General features: G+C 41.7%; 1 protein-coding gene across 4 annotated transcripts in view; it reads right to left on the bottom strand.

The window, feature by feature from the left end:
• The window catches only part of KCNAB1 (potassium voltage-gated channel subfamily A regulatory beta subunit 1), a 396,177-nt gene that overhangs the window by 8,375 nt on the left and 371,493 nt on the right, over positions 1-16,309 (bottom strand). For 2 of the 4 annotated variants that reach the window (XM_019946228.3, XM_019946229.2), the window contains exons 9-12: positions 13,414-13,499; positions 12,628-12,748; positions 11,444-11,538; positions 3,968-4,088 (exon numbers count right to left, since the gene is read on the bottom strand). In XM_019946228.3, coding sequence (XP_019801787.1) covers positions 3,968-4,088; positions 11,444-11,538; positions 12,628-12,748; positions 13,414-13,499 — 423 coding nt within the window. Of the gene's footprint in view, positions 1-3,967; positions 4,089-9,709; positions 9,840-11,443; positions 11,539-12,627; positions 12,749-13,413; positions 13,500-16,309 lie in introns of those variants that run through there. The other 2 variants (XM_073803822.1, XM_073803823.1) reach the window with 1 other exon arrangement.

Below are 16,309 nucleotides of genomic sequence, written 5' to 3'. Positions count from 1 at the left end.
AGTTGATTGTCCTTCCTAAATATTTCTCTAATCCAGTAATTCTCAAATTTTAGCATGCCTCAGTCACCTGGAGGGCCTGTGAAACATTGATTACTCAGTGCTTCACCTTGCGTTTCTGACCCAGAACGTCTGGAGTGGGGCCTGAGGATCTGCATTTCTGACAAGTTCCCAGGTGATGCTGATGCTGCCGGTACAGGTACTCTTTTTTTTTTAAACAACTTTATTGAGGTAAAATGTACCCATTTTAGGTGTACAATTCAATAATTTTTCATACATTTATCATGTGTGCAATCATCACCATTTAAAATCCAGTTTTAGAACATTCCCATCATCCCAATAAGATCCTTCATACCCATTCACAGTTATCCCATTTCTACCCCCAACCCAAGGAAACCACTCATCTACTTTGTGCCCCTATGGATTTATTATTTCTGGACATTTCACCTAAATGGAATCATGGAGTACGTCTTTTGTGTCTGACTTCTTTCACTTAGCATAATGTCTGTGCGGTTCATCCACGTTATAGCATGGGTCAGTATATTATTTCTTTTATTGCGGAATAGTATTCCAGTGTGTGGATATGGTAACACACTTGGAGAATCACTGCTCTGGTTCAATTGTCCACTCCCTCAGGCCCTCACCATCTCTCCTGCACAACTGGTTTTCCTACATCTTGTTTGGATTGTCCCTGCCTACCCCGCACACATCCAGCAGTAGCTTCTCCAGATACAAATCTGTTCAAGTCACTTGCCTGCTAAACATTCTTCAACGTGTGCCTGACGGGATCCTGGTCCTGTGAGGTGAAGCTCTCACTTCTCAAACCTTACTAGAAAGCCCTCCACTCCAGCTTCCGGTCTCCTCACTCCCTGCCTTGAACTTAGTGCTCCAACAGCACTATTTGTAAATCCTCTCCAACCCCAAATATCATGCTGTGTTTCTCCTCCCCAAGCCCTTGGCTCAAGCGGTCCCCTGGGTCTGGAATGTCCCTTTGCCTCCTCCCTTCCTTTGCCTCACTAATATCTACTCATCATCTGGGATTCCTCGTAGGCACCGCCTTCTCCTAAAGTCCTTCCCTGAGTCCCAGGCCGGGTTGGGAGCTCCTACATTTTACTTCCAAACCCACCCCCCACCCCTGCCTCCGGCCCACCCTGCCCTTCTCAATTATTTTACTCTCACACTATATTAAAATTATCTGTTAATTTCTTGACTTGCCCACCAGACTGTGAGGTGTGTGTTATTTGCAGTTGGATGCTCAGCACCCGGCCCAGCACCTGCACATAGTAGGTGCTCATTAGATGTTTGTTGAATAAACGGAGACGTGGATGATTGATGGACATCCCTGAACACCTCTTCTTCTGCCCCCATTTGGTCAGGCCATGCTGTCAACTGCTACTGTTAAGCTGTTACCACACTCAGACCTTTTAAGGCAATCACTAAATCCTTCCACGTGGGAAAAATAATGCTCTATGAAGGCAAGAAGCCAAGTGATCCTGGGCTTTTTCTTTCTATTTTCTTTTTTTGGCTGCCTTATTTCCTACTTTGCACTTAGAACTCTTTTTTGGCACTAGTGGAAGTTCTGAGGGCAAAGCAGGGCACTGAGAGAATTATTGCCCATAAACTACCTGATGCCAGCAACACATGATTCCCCCATGGGCTGCTGGGCCATGTAGGAGAACCCACTGGGTAGAGCTGGCCAAGGCCAGAGGTAACGTAGATGATTCCAGGTATTTAGCATCTACTCAAGGGTCCCCCACAGGCACATCCAGAGTGTCTATGAGCAAGGTGTGAATGCTGGCTCCTGTGCAGGCGTGAGACACGGGCACCAGCCCACAGTTGGGTTGAAGTAGTTTGTTTCCTGCCCGAGGATCTCCCCTCCCCCGACACGCTTCTAGCAGATCAAAGGTAATATGCCTGGAAATAATTTCCCTCTTGGTTTGAGAGTTCTGTGGTTAAAAACAAAACTCCCTGTTTACAAAGAAAAGAAAAAAATGACAGGCGAGAAAGACATCTGGGGGCACAGAGGGAGGAAAAGGAGAAACAAAGCACGTTTTAATTTAAACTCAGACTCTGTAAAGAGTCATGTACATCTGACATCCAGTGAAAGTCTAAATGTTGTAAAGATTTTCTCTTTAGAAAGACAGTGTTCTTCTATCTCTTTCAGAGCTAGATTCAATACTTGCTTTCTTGTTACCACCTAAAGATTGTATTTATGGCTATGGTTTAAGAATAGGTGTTTCTCTTTGTGCTTGTGCCTCTGACCATATATGACAGCTAGGAGTGGACAGAGTTTCAGCAGAGGGTGTCTAATTCTTTGCAAAAACATCATCTTCATCCTTATCTTCACCAGTTACTGAGCACCTACTCTTTTCTTTACATACATAATTTCCTTTTGCTCAACAAGTTTGTAAGATATATACTACTATACCCATTTTACAGATGAGAAAATTGATAATCAGGTTAAATAACTTGCTAATGGTCGATAGCTAATACCTTTTACTGGGCTCATTAAAGCCATAGTAGCAGCCATGCTAACTAATCACATTAAATATAATCTTTGTTTTTTTGTTTTTTGGAAGAAAGGATTACAGCAATAGTTACACATATACTTAGGTAACTGGTATTTCCCTCCTAAAACCATCTCCCATTTCCATCTTTCTGTGACTATTAACTGCAGCTACCATTTTCCTGCCTTCCAGCCTCAGAAGAGTCAAGCATCTAACAAATATCCTTTTATTTTATTTGCATAGAACTTATCTTGAGCTTTTTATCTCGTTGGCTCACTGTATCTGATTTGTCCCAATTCCTGCTATTTTTTAATCCTTAGGAGTTTTTTCTAGACTCTATACCCATTTTATTCTTTTCTCATAGCTACCACATGAATTCTTTTCTCTTCAGCCTCTTCTTCATTTGTAAAGTGAAGATAATAGTAGCAAAACTCCATTAACATCTGTAAGATAGGGCTACGATTAGTATACACCTCGATTAGTATACACCTCGCGGGACCCACGATTAAGGAGACAAGATGAGCATTAAAGAGCTCATCACAGAGCCTGGCAGATACTCTCCAGCAAGGGAACTGAAAGTTTAAATGCTTTTCTGTCTAATCCCTAGTCTCTAGCCACTTGTGGCTATTGAACCCAGGAGTGTGTTTAGCCTGAATTGACATGTACTGTAGGTGTAAAATACACTCTGGATTTTGAAGACTTAGTATGAAAAATAGAGTGTGACATATCTCAGTAACTTTTTATATTTATTACATGTTAAAAATGATAATATGTTGGCTATATTGGGTTAAATAAAATCCATTTAAAAATTAATTTCACCTATTTCCATTTTACTATTTTAATATGGCCACTGGAAATTTAAAGATTAAACGCATGGTGCACGTTATATTTCTACAGGACGGTTCTGGTGCAACGTGGCTTTCAATTGTTACCCATGACCGTGACCTTTCATTGACTCCACTATGTCGGAAGAGCCACTGTCGTGGCTCTGGAAGTTTCGCGGTGACGCTGCTCCCATGGGATAGGCCTTCCATGTGGCAGTAGCCTTGGCCACGCTCGCAGCCCTGCTCCTCAGCCTCTCACCAAACCTGCCTTACCTTCGACGGGGATGGAAAATTGAACCAGAAGCAACGGATGTCACTACACAGATCAGGGGTGCTCACCCTTGACACTGTGAGGATGTGTGCGTTTTCACTGACGTGTTCTTGTTTAAACTGTGTTATAAGGGAAAGGAGAAGGAAGTAAGAAAAGTGTTTCAGCATGTGGAACTACTCTAGGGAACTCTGAAAAACCTATCTAATGCTATGTCTCATTTTAGATAGCATGAACCAGGAGTCTATGCTTCAGAGATCATCTGCCCCTGCAATAGGTATGTTATCATGCAAGAGATGTGGATCAGCAAAAGAGAATGATTTCATTTTCCGTGATCCAGCAAGGCTTCCCCTCCCAAGTGACTTTCTCACCCACGGCTAGCTGAGGTAGCGTGCATCCCAGACGCTCCGCAATCGGGGAAAGGTCTTTCAGCTTGTTTTGCTGTTTTCTCCCTTCTTCACTCACAATCCTTTCCTTCAACCACTGGTAGCACTAGAGATAAGAAGAACATTTAAATATTAATGTCTGGTAAGGGTTTGATGCAGATTGTTAATTCAATAAAATGTAAGAGCCTCGTGGTGAATTCCTCAATCTTCTTGGCTCTGACCTTTCTGTTTGATGGTGACAAGGATGCCTATGTCTTCATGCAAGGAAATGTTCCCCACCGTCTCCTTCTTTGTTTACTGATTCAAGACAGATTGATTTTGACTAAAACTCACCATTCAGATCCATCGACACGCACAAAAGTTGTTAAAATCCTAACATATAATCAACTAGATCCCATCTGGACATGATGTTTCATATTGCAATAGCCCTTAGAATGTAGGGGAAAAAAGGCATTTACATTTCACCAGGGTCTATTATGTTTCCTTGTTGTCAAGGAAGTTGGGTGCCAAGCTTTCTTCTCAAAGGAAGTCATTATCTTACATTTCCTGCTGTAACTATCCTTCTCCCTCTTGCCTTCAATTTACTCCTAGTCTCTTCAGTATTCTTATAATAGTGTTTTATTGTTAGCTTTCTCTGCTCCTCCTAGAAGCAGATGTGAATGGTATAATTGATAGGTACTGAGTACATTTTAAAGTCACACCACGAGGCATTTGGAACTTCCCCGACCAGGGATGGAACCTGTGCCCCCTGCAGTGGAAGCGCAGAGTCTTAACCACTGGACCACCAGAGAAGTCCCATTTTAAAGTTTTAAAGTGGATAAACACTTTCTCAAACGTGTATTACCTTTTGTATAACGTTTGATACTTAAAAAGGCAAGGGAACTTAAAAAGGTAAATGAGAAACTAATCTTTAAAACCTCTGAGAAGAGACTGACCCTGATGTAGACTATGAAGTGAGCCTGATTTCCTAAATATAAGAAAAAGAATATTTTAGAATTTCTCAATGCCCTATTTTTCAGAAGGTTCTGCTCTTACTATGAAACAAGGAACAATAGACCCTTACGTACAAAGCTAGCACTATGCAGCAACACCCAAAGGAAAAGAATATTTGTAAGAATCGGTTAGTCTGTTTTAGTGACAATAATAAAAACCATCTCCCTGTGTGGCAACGTAGACTTTCTCCATTGCATGCGTTCGTGACATAATTACCACCACAGACCTTTACCTTCCCAAAGGCAGTGGAAAGCTGGGCAATCATCACAAAATCTCCACCCATATGATTTCAATGGGCTGCTGGCTTTTGTTTTTTTTAAGTATTTTTTTCATCATTCTAAGACAGTATTTCCAAAGAAAAAAACCGCATTATGTTTTGTTATGATTTTTGGAATGATTTTGCAGATATGAAAAGAAAAAACAACAAGCAGCCCCAGTTCTGTTCTCCCCCTAGATCTCAGAGGCTTATGGTCTGGCTCCTCACATGAAGCTTGCTTAGAGAGATGGCCAGGAGTTTTCCCAGTCTCGGCTCCGGAGACCTTAGCTTCCTCCAGGAGGAAGTGTGGCCTTGACCATCTCTCCAGAGATGACGGCTGGTGCCAGTGGTGATGAGGTAGGTGGACAGTTAGGAGCAATGAGCACCGTGATGGGGGCCGAGCAGCCTTCCCTGGCAGCATGCTGGGTACATCAGAGAGCCCCTGAACTTACTTCTACTGTCCTCAAGGGGAAAAACATCACCAATCCGCACTTTAGTTTCATAACATTTTTCAGAGGACGAGTATCTCTGAATGTTATTCAAATGAAAAAAAAAAAACAAAAACCACGGTTGAAAACCAATAGCCAAGTGCTTCTTGAACAATTGCTTTTTATTAGAACTAGGAGAGTTCCTGAGGTTTCAACATATACCACACACATGAAGATTGACTGATTCATCAATCTTTAGGAAGATTTCTAAAAGTAACAAATACCAAACATTCATTTATTGAGTACCTTTCTTCCCACCCTCAACATAAATCTCACTCTAATCACTGGAAAACATAAGCAGGTTAGGGTTTTTTTTTTTTTTTTTTGCGGTACGCAGGCCTCTCACCGTTGTGGCCTCTCCCGTTGCGGAGCACAGGCTCCAGACGTGCAGGCTCAGCAGCCATGGCTCACAGGCCCAGCTGCTCCGCGGCATGTGGGATCTTCCCACATCTTCCCGGACCGGGGCACGAACCCATGTCCCCTGCATCGGCAGGGGGACTCTCAACCACTGTGCCACCAGGGAAGCCCCTAGGTTAGGGTTTTTAAAAAGTAGATGCATAGTATTTCTACTGCTTTCCTCATACCAAAGGAAACAAATGTGTTTTGGAAATACATAACTTTAACTGCTTTACAAGTAGGAAAATGTTAGCATAGGGAGGAGATGAGGCTTAACTAAAATATTAATTAAATATGGAAGTGAAACAGTGTTTTTGGTAAGAAGGTTGGTGGTGGGTGTGGTTGTATGCAATAATAAACCCAACTTGTTGACTGGGCAGTAATCCACGAATCAGAAGTTGAAATTTCATCTTCCATTCCACTTGCTTAATCCTATTCCTGCAGTGGTTTGATTACATGTTGATTGTTCTTTCTAAGTTAGTGGAAGGCAGAGATGGCTTCTCGTTCATCTCAACATCTCCAGTCTTGACACAGTGGTTGGCCCAGAGGGGCTCAGCCAATATGGTGGTGAGGAAGGGATCTGAGAAACCAGGGTTCCACAGGGTAAAGATAGATCTCTTCAATTTTTCAGATTGAGTACAGACACTTCCTCCTTAAAGAACTACAACTCAGCTGGCAGTCCTGCGTGCTTCCACAGTGCTTGTGGATTCCACATAGTTTCATAATTCACTCCTTCTCATGTCTATCTCTAGCAAGTCCCTGAGTTACATTGAGACTGTCCCTGTATCCTCAGCCCTCAGCACAGGGCCCGGCACTGAGTAGACACTCAGTAAATATTTGCCAAAGGAACAATTGAATGAGCTTTTTTCCACAGATTAGTGGGCTATTGCTTTTATACATGTCACAAAATTCTTTAAATTTTCCAAAAGCCTCTTTCTTTGCCATCTCCTATTGCTGTGACCATTATCTGTGTGACACCCATATTACAGGTAGCCATAACAGGGTGGGACTAGTCTGTGAGATCAGCCCCAAATCCCCCAATTGCCTGTTAGTTAATCGTAGATTGGAACTCAGGGAGCAACTGTAAAGCCATGGACAGAATCAGTCACATTTCATTACTGGGCCTTGTCTAGAATAATTTAGCATTCAAGATCATTGACTATTTCTATCTAAACATCGAAGTCTTTGGCTCAAAAGAGCAGCAAAGTCTTCACTATTGAGGTGAAAATCTCTAGGTAAAATGCTGGAGCTAAAAAATTTCCTTCTGAAATTGTACCATAATGGGCAATATCCTTAGTTTCTTAATATGAACACCTGGAGTACTTGGACTGCCCCTCTCCACCCACTTTGATCTACGTTAAGTTTGCATGTTTCCAGTTTACCTTTGACAGAAGGGTACATATTTTTATGATTTTTCTATAAGGTATTTTCCCAACAGTAGGGAAGAGCTGTCCATAAATTTTATTGCACTTTTCATTTCTATTTAAAATTTCTATTTAAAAGCTGCTCACCTGGTCTCTTGATCAGACTTTGTTGATCCTCAGTTATGGCTCATTGCACCCATTCAAGAACCATTTATTGAGTACCTAGCATGTGCCAGGCTCTGTGATGAGTTAACATGAGTTTCAGTTTCTGTCCTATAGGTACTCACAAATCATTGTCTGGTAACTTGAGAAGTGTTGTTTTTAGTTGGATTGCCCCCTCAATGATTTCCTCAGAAGCCTTGTTTGTACTGCCTCTTTATGGGAAATAGGTCACCATAGGTGCATGACGTGAGCTGGTCACAGCACCTTATCCTTTGGGCCACTGTCATTGGTTTATCAGGTTGGCACATGACCCAAGCTTGGCCAGTCTTCTCTGGACTGAAGCTGATAAAGAAAAAGTCTCTTTTCTCTCAGGTTACATGACTTTAAGGATGTAAGCCTGCGGTCACCAGCATTCCTGCTCCTGGCCTCGTGGAAAAGACCCACTTGTAGTAGAAAAAAATGACACTCACATGCAGGGAGAAATAGAGGAGATGGAGAGTCCTGACAATGTGCAAATCTATGGATGGAGTCACCCCTGAGGCCATCCCACTCCATCCTTCCCAGGGAGTGTCTGTCTATGTATTCCCTTCTTTGATTAAATTAGGTTGAATTGCATTCTATTGCTTGCAGCCAGAGGATTCTAAGACTGTAAGAAGTGTTTATGGAATGACAGAAGAAAGTACCAATAACTGAGTTTTATAAAGTGAGGACAGGTTTCACAGAGTGAAGACAACCAAGATTTGTCTTTAGGGATGAGGAGAGCTTCCACAGCAGGATGTAAAGAAGGGCATTTTGGGGAAGCAAAAAAGAGTACAGTGCATTTGGGTGAAAAATGAAGTAATATGATTTGGGGAGAGACAAGAACAAAAAACGGGTTCAAGAGTATTTTCTTGAATGCTTTTTGTGGGTTTTAGGTTTTGTCCTATAATCAGTGATTGGGAAGTCATTAAAGGATTTTAAGCAGGGTTACGATATAGTCAGATTAATCTTTTAGAAAGATAATTGGTCACATAATTGAGATAGATAATAGAAAACTGGTGGGTACCTGAAAAAGGGAGCGGGGGAATCAGAGAGTCCAGATGGGAGGTTAATGCAGCAAACCAAGTAAGCAGTGATGAAGATCTGAACAAGGGTGGTACAAGGAATGGACCACAGAGCGTCAGCATGTGGACTGGAGGAGTTAGTGCCCCGCTGAAGAAGACTGAGGGAGGAGAAGAGGCAGCTGAGATAATGCCTTGGCTTCTGACTGGGATGACCAGATGGATGGGTGGAGGCATTGTTAAATGAGAAGGAAGAGTAGATTCTGGGGAGTGAGGACAGATTCCATTAGGCATGACAGATGCCCATGGGACAGCCACGTGGACATGTCTGATAGGCATGAAGAAGTAGTGGTGTTTAGCTCAGCGGTGAGTCAGTGCTGATGACACTGATTTAGAAGTCTTTGTAACAGTGGTGGGCCAGATGCAGCCTCCCAGAAAACCCCCTGGGCAGTACTACTTTCTAAAAGATAGGTATTTTTTCACACTCAGTTAGTTTATCCTTCAAATCTAGTTCAATATTTATAGCAGAAACAAAGTATTAGCAACCTTATTTTATTGTAACTTAAAACAGCCAGTGTGAAATACCAACCATTTATTCTATTTTGGGGGAAGGTGAAAGTTGCCATCTTATTTATCTATTTGCCTAGGTCTTTATTTTTTAAAAAATGTTTTTACTATTAGAATTCTCATTCAATCTTAAGGTTGAAATATATATATATATATATATATATATATATATATATGTATATAATTAGTAGTAGTAGTATTTTTTGCTTTAGTTACTCAAGTGGTTTTTCTAAGTGTACATATATTAGTCCAGAAAGCACTTGGACTGATGAATTAAGAAGCCTTGAGGGTTTGCAGAGCTCTAAAGAAGCGTGCTTTGTGACTGGCTGCCTTTCACCTGTTGAGAGTCCTTATTTATTGCTAAGGATGTTTCAACAGATGCTGAAAAGTCAACAACAGAAATATTTTTCGGGTTGCTTTTGGGCTTAGTCACCTTCAAATATTTTGCATCTCCTTTTCTTTTCCTCCTTTCGTTAGTGCATTTTTAAAAGCTTTTCAGCTGTTTGTAAGCTTTTCTCAAATAGTGATGGAGATCAGCCAATCATATACTTCAAATACAGTGTAGTAGCTACTTCTTCCTCCTTTAAAAACCTGAGTTTGAAGGGAAACAAAAATGCCTTTAGGGAGATGCACTGAGAGCCAGGAGACCTGGGTTCTACTTTTAACTTTTTCTATTATAAGTTTATGCTGTTGGATTGTTATCTAATCTCTTTGTGCTCAGTTTCTGCATCTGGAAAAGGTTTACCCTCTTATAAGGATAGTCTGGAACAAACACCTGGTATATATGGAAGCACTTTGAGTTTTTCAGAAAGTCTCTGAAAGAATGTAAGACAACATGCTTGGCTACAACTGGCTAAAAGCCATCTGTATCCATTTATCTTTGTGAGGAAAAAAGGAGATGAATAAAAACACTTAGCCCGGTGCTTGGCACATAGTAGATGCTCAGCAAAATCACAATTTTCAATGCTTCTCTTTCTTCACTCTTTTCTTGCCATCCACCTTTTATCCCTTCTTTCCTAAGATGCTTTTCGTTTTTCTTTGCTGACTTATTCAAAACCTTCCATTTTTCAGAAACAAGACCCTATATAATATTCTAGGATAATTAGTGTAATAATGCAAAACTAGAAGCAGGACCATGTCACCATGTTTTAGGAAATAGTTATGTTGTATTATCTTAGAGAACAAACAAGCTAATAGGTCAACTGATACAGCAGAGAGAAAAGTGATAGACCTAGAGTCTGGAGAAGGTCCTGATTAGGGAAGCACATGGTGGTTCCAGCCACACTGATTAAAAGGTCGCTGGTTTGGGCTTAACTTGAGTTGTCCTTGTGCTGACTTTGTGCTGATGGAGACAAGAGGCTGTGTCAGACTTCTGCTTCCTCTTTGGGGCCTTTGGCATGTGTGAATTTTGAAAATGCCTATGTTCTCTCCCTAGACATTACAGAGTAATTTGTGATTCTAATGTTATTACACATTCTCTCAAGTTTTAAAAAACAGACATGTTGTTATTAACAAGGAGAGATTTTGGAGTACCCTCCAAGTAAATTAATCATCAAGATCTTCTAAATGGAGGTAACTTTATGTCAATGATCTTAAATATCTTTATGCTTCAGAGAAGAAATTAAGCTGCAAGACTGAGCAGCCGGAGTTGATTTCTGCAAATGCCAGCCCTGAGCCCCCGTGACAGAGGCTTGGCTCTGTATCTGCTTCCCAAACCCTCCCTCCTTACTCCCCATCCTCACATATTAAAAAACGTCAACCGAACTCAAACCTATTCAACTACAACCGGTTTGCCACATGTGGATTAAACCTCTATGGCTTAAATTTTGTTTTGTCAAGAAAAGTAAAATTAGATCCTCTTACATAGAAAAGGGATTTTACGTTTCCTAAGTTTCGAAGGAGCAATGAAATGCCTTCTTGAATATAAGAATTAGTGTAGGAATTCGAGTCTACGAATCCAACCAGGTCATTGGGCATCTCCCCCGGTCCCCAGAGGAGAACTTTCTGCACTGATACCTGACCAGAAGTAGAGACCTCCAGAGGGCTTGGGGAGCTGGCCAGGGAACACCGGCCAGCCCAAGGCCACACTCGGCCTGAGCCAGGGAGCCACAGGCTGCTGCAGAACTGTTCTGTTCAATCTCCTTTTTTCCCTTGCTCCTATCCCCAGACTCTTTCCTAGGGGTGGAGGAAAATACCTTCAGTGAAGCCCTGGAACTTTCAGGCACCCCATTTCCATATTTTCCTGAGATGATGCCACAGGCCAGTGGAGACCATGTCATCGCTCCGACGCCTACAGAAGAAAAAACCTTAAAAAGTTACTTCAGCAAACTGGGATCAAAAGTGTCGGGGTGTTTAGAAAGGACTTGGTTAGTTGTGGGGAAAACTGGCCAGATACATGAGCTAATATCAGCATAAATCTTTTCATTACAGTTCAGGCATCTACAAATCGTGCTTCATTTTTATAAACCTACCAAACGTGCACTGCTGGTTATGGGGAACAGGCCATATAATCAAGCCTGAAAATGTGGCTTATCCATAGTTTTCGGATGACCAAAATTTATGTTTCTTTTTACACTCAGAGATAAACACTTTTGCTTGCACAGAAATCCAGCTCTTCGCTTGTTCACTCAGTGCCTTAACAGTGCCTGGTGCAAAGCAGGAGCACAACGCCCCCTGCACAGTAAACACACAGTGACAGCAATAATAACCATTGTTATTGCCGTTGTTGAACTTTTTAATCCTTTTTTTCTTACCCAGCATTTTCCCACTCATGTAAACCCCCATTTCTTATGAAGAAAATTATCTCTGGAATCTGTTTTAATAAGTACGCCTGAAAATGTGGCTTACTTAGGTTTTTCTGATGCCCAAAATTCTCGTGTACATGTTGTGTATATATTTTTTCCCTCTCTTTGTCATTATGTCTACCTACAAAAACATGTGTCCCTGGCTTGTCAGCCGTTCTTGAATTCCCATTCTGACTCAGTTCTAGGCAAAATAGGAGATGCAGATGTACAAATCCATAATTTTTGGGAAAGGCAGTCATAATCCACTCAGAGATGCATTCTTGGCTAGAGCAACTACCCTATGAAAAATACGTTTATTCATTGTTTCTTCCCTTCATTCTATATGCATTTTTTGAACACCTACTGAGTACAGCTTGTACACCAGTCACAATTTACAGCTCTGCTTGGCTGTCACGAGTGATACTCTGGAGGTTACATACAGGCACTTTTGATTCTTCCAGTGTCTGGAATGCATATTGCTGACAACCCCTAGGTTAATTAGGAACATTTAGGAAAGCATTTCAGTAACATTTTTTTCTGGATCACTGATCATCCTGCTGTTAAAAATAATCAGTAAATTTGATTGTGAAGATTACCTATTTTATGGTAGAGCTCTGGTAGCTGAACCTCCACTTTCTCTCTCTGGAAAAGATGGTACTCAGCTTGTTCACAGACTGGTGGGATCATGTTGAATTGTCTTGCTACAGAGTAGGCTTCCTAGGGAGAAATAAAAGTGCAACTGAATTTATACCTGATGAGAAATAAGGCTGTATGCATGAAAAAATTTCATTTTGGTGAAATCAATACAAACCAAGATAAATGTAGATTGCCAAATAGTAAGCAAAGTTATGACCATCAATTTCACTAAGAAATACCAATGCAGGAAATCCTTATTATTCTTTGAGAGGTTTTGGAATCAGTAAGGTCCAGGGAAAATTAGTCAAAGTATGAATTATGGACTATTACAAAGAAAACATAGTTTGACTATTTCTAGGTTCCTAAAGAAATAAAACTTAACTAATATATAATATAAAAATGATCTGTAATTAGCATGTTATGAACAGTACCATTATTTAATACATTAAAAAAAAACCCTGGAATATTGTGTTCATATGTCTCGTTAGCTGAGAAATCTACTCTCTTACTATCAGAGAACATGCTAAAGCACAATTCCTGTTAGATACCTGCACCCTCCCTATTGTATTCTGAGCTGAGGAGATCCACCCCCCATATCCATCTCTATTACTGATGGAATTGATCATAGAATTCTAGTGCCATTGTGATTGTGAAGAAAGTTTGCAAAAGATCTTACAACTTACACATGATATCTAACAAACAATAATAGGTACTCAACGGCCATTTAAAAATAGGAATGAAATTACCATGATCTCCATGGCACTCCAGCGGGAGGTTCCCCAGTACATTGCCATGCCTTGGTTTATCACATGTGTCATGGCTCGAACGATTTCTATGGAAAGCCAAATAGTTAGCACTACATATACTTTTCAAAGTTATACAGTCTTTTTTTTTTCTTTTTCCTGCCCAAAGCTTAGATATTTAATGCAGTTATTTGTTGGATTAATATAATTACTTTGACACTGGTGATAACATAATAGTCTAACATAAAATATTGATAGTTTGGAGGTGGCTGGTACTTTTGGGTAAACTGACGTTCCATTTTCAGATTGCAGCAACAACATGAAATGATATTAAAAACAGAATGACCACTTTAAATTCTTCCTTTACTTTTATCGCTTCAGGGTTCCTGGCTGGATAAAAGAACACATGATTCACCTCTTTCAGAACATGGGGACCTTAAGCGCTCACTAAAAGTGAGAAGTGAGAGAAAGCATTTGTTTGACTTTGTAGAATGGAGGGTCATTGGGAAAAGAAGGCCTGCCTCTGTGTGTGGGATCTGCAGAGCTAAGACTCACTCAGGGTGGCTGTTTAATAGAGATGACTCAACAACAATGTGTTTGGCAGAAAGATAAACATATTAAATGCTGAACAAACAGCCAAAGCCACAGTGGCTCCCAGCCCGCACGGGCTACTCTGTCCTTGACCACTTTGGACCAAAGTTCATTCTAAGACACCCATGTCATGCATTTCACTGGGGCCTGCGTGTGGCCCCGCCCTGCTTGCTCATCAGCCTCTTTCAGCTTGACATCATATTTCCTAAACAGGAGAATGAACCCCTTCCCAGAGGGGTGGAGCTGAGCTAATCTTCTTGGCACCAGCCGATGTGGTGCAGAACCAGGAAGCGTGGAGAACCTCAAGTTCAACTGAGTGATAAGTCACAGACACGGTTGGATTTCTTCTATAAAGCAGGCCAGCCAAATACCCAGGATGCTAGGTCATCTGACATTTTCAAGGGGTTGCAGGCCACGGGCTTTTCTTGCCCCACTAATATCTGGTAGGTTACGTGTCCTTCAAACTCAAGTTGAGTAGATGTGTTCTTCTTTTATTTCTCACCAGCAATCACTGTCTTAATTGATCAGGGACAGGATTTGGAACGAGACAGCGAGGGTTAGGCTCTTAGCCTGCTTGCTTATTTGGCTTACGTAAACCATTTAAAATTGCCCTTGGTTTCTTTGTTTGGAAGATGGGAATGCTTTTACTCACCAGAGTCCCAACAGAGGTAGAACTAGGCTTATAAGAAAAATATTTTTCTTTCTTGGAGAAAGACTTCTAAATATCAGTTTATTACTCAGCAACTAAATCTATGAAGATAGTTCTCCCTTGATAAAGCAAATGAGATACAAAAGGTTATATGAAACCTTTTCTTTCCTTTTATTATACAAATGGAAATGAGTACCTGTGCTAAAATTTCTGGAAGTCTAAAGCCATTATTTAAATCTCTGCCCCAAAGTATTCTCTCTTTGGAGATCTCCATTGTTGTGCTAGTTCCCTTTCCTTTCACATCCTGTTTCATCCAGAGCTGAGATGTTCATCCAGTCAACAGGATTTATGGGGCGTCTGCTATGCTGGGGGTTGGGGATATTGGGGCAAATCAAACACGTTGGTAAACACTGAGGAGGTTAACAGAATAAAATGAGCCCGAGAGCCTCCCCTGTCTCCATTCTGTAATCACATAAGATGAGCACAGGACTGGCCAGTGGCTTGGCCATGCGGCAGTTCCTGAGGCCTTGGCAAGAGCAGGTAAGGTGGAGTGGAGGTGGTACTCCTCCTGTACCTTCATTCCCTTATTTCACACACACGTATTAAGAACTTAATATTTGCCAGGCACTGGGTTCATCTGTGAGTAAAACAGATACAAAGCTCCTTGAGTTCTGAATTGAGTGGAGAACACGGAGATGTAAACAAGTAGGTAATTACAAAATGTGACATGTTATGAAGAAAACCAATAGGGGGCTGAGATAGGGAATAAGAGGGAAGACCGATTTTAGTTGGTTAAGGAAGGTCTCCCTGAGGAGTAATGTTTAGGCACAAAAAATAAATAGGGACCAGTCAGGTGAAGAACAGTGGAGGAGGATTGTAGGCCACTGGAGCAGCACGTGCAAAGGCCCTGAGGCTGGACAGAGCTTGGTGAGTTCCCGCAATCAGGAAGCCATGGAAGCTGAGTCAGGAAGGAGGACAGGGCTACAGGATGAAGTTGGCAGAGGGCAAACCGTGTTATTTGTCTGTTATTCAGGGCTTGATGGGAAGTCACTAACATTTTTAGGTAAGGAAATGACGATGCAGAGAACATTTCAGAACACTATCTGACCGTGCTGTGGGGCTGGAGGGGGGCTGGAGGAAGCAGGAAGATCTTTAGGAAGGTATTGCGGTACTCCAGGCAGGAATTGAGGGGGCTTGGAATCGGGAGGTGGTAGCAAAGACAGAGGCATGAATGGATCAAAATCTGTTTGGGGGGTAGTATCCCCTAGACTTGCAGATGGACTGAACGTGGCAAGCGAGGACGAGGAGGAATGAAGGCGATCTCCCAGATAACTGGCCATTCACCGAGATGCAGGAGACTGAGCGAGGAACAGTTTTGGGAGGAAGAGCCAGGGTCTCCCCTTGGACATGCCAAAAATGGAGATGACTGTGAGAGACTGAGGGGAGATGTTGAGTGGAGATAACTGGATAATGACACGGTGAACAACCTGGGCTGGAAGCGAGCTATTTATTAATTACCAGTCTTTAACTGTATTTAAATCCATGGAAGTGGATGAGACTATAAAAGGGAAGTCTGCCCAGAGAAAAGAGTAGAGGTTCTAAGAGCCAGAGCAGGAGTCGGGGAGAGGTCACTGCAGCCAGAGGGACAGGAAGGAAGCC

Source organism: Tursiops truncatus, chromosome 4 (assembly GCF_011762595.2).
Source record: "Tursiops truncatus isolate mTurTru1 chromosome 4, mTurTru1.mat.Y, whole genome shotgun sequence".
Lineage (NCBI taxonomy): Eukaryota > Metazoa > Chordata > Mammalia > Artiodactyla > Delphinidae > Tursiops > Tursiops truncatus.
This window is presented reverse-complemented; position numbering and strand designations above follow the sequence as displayed.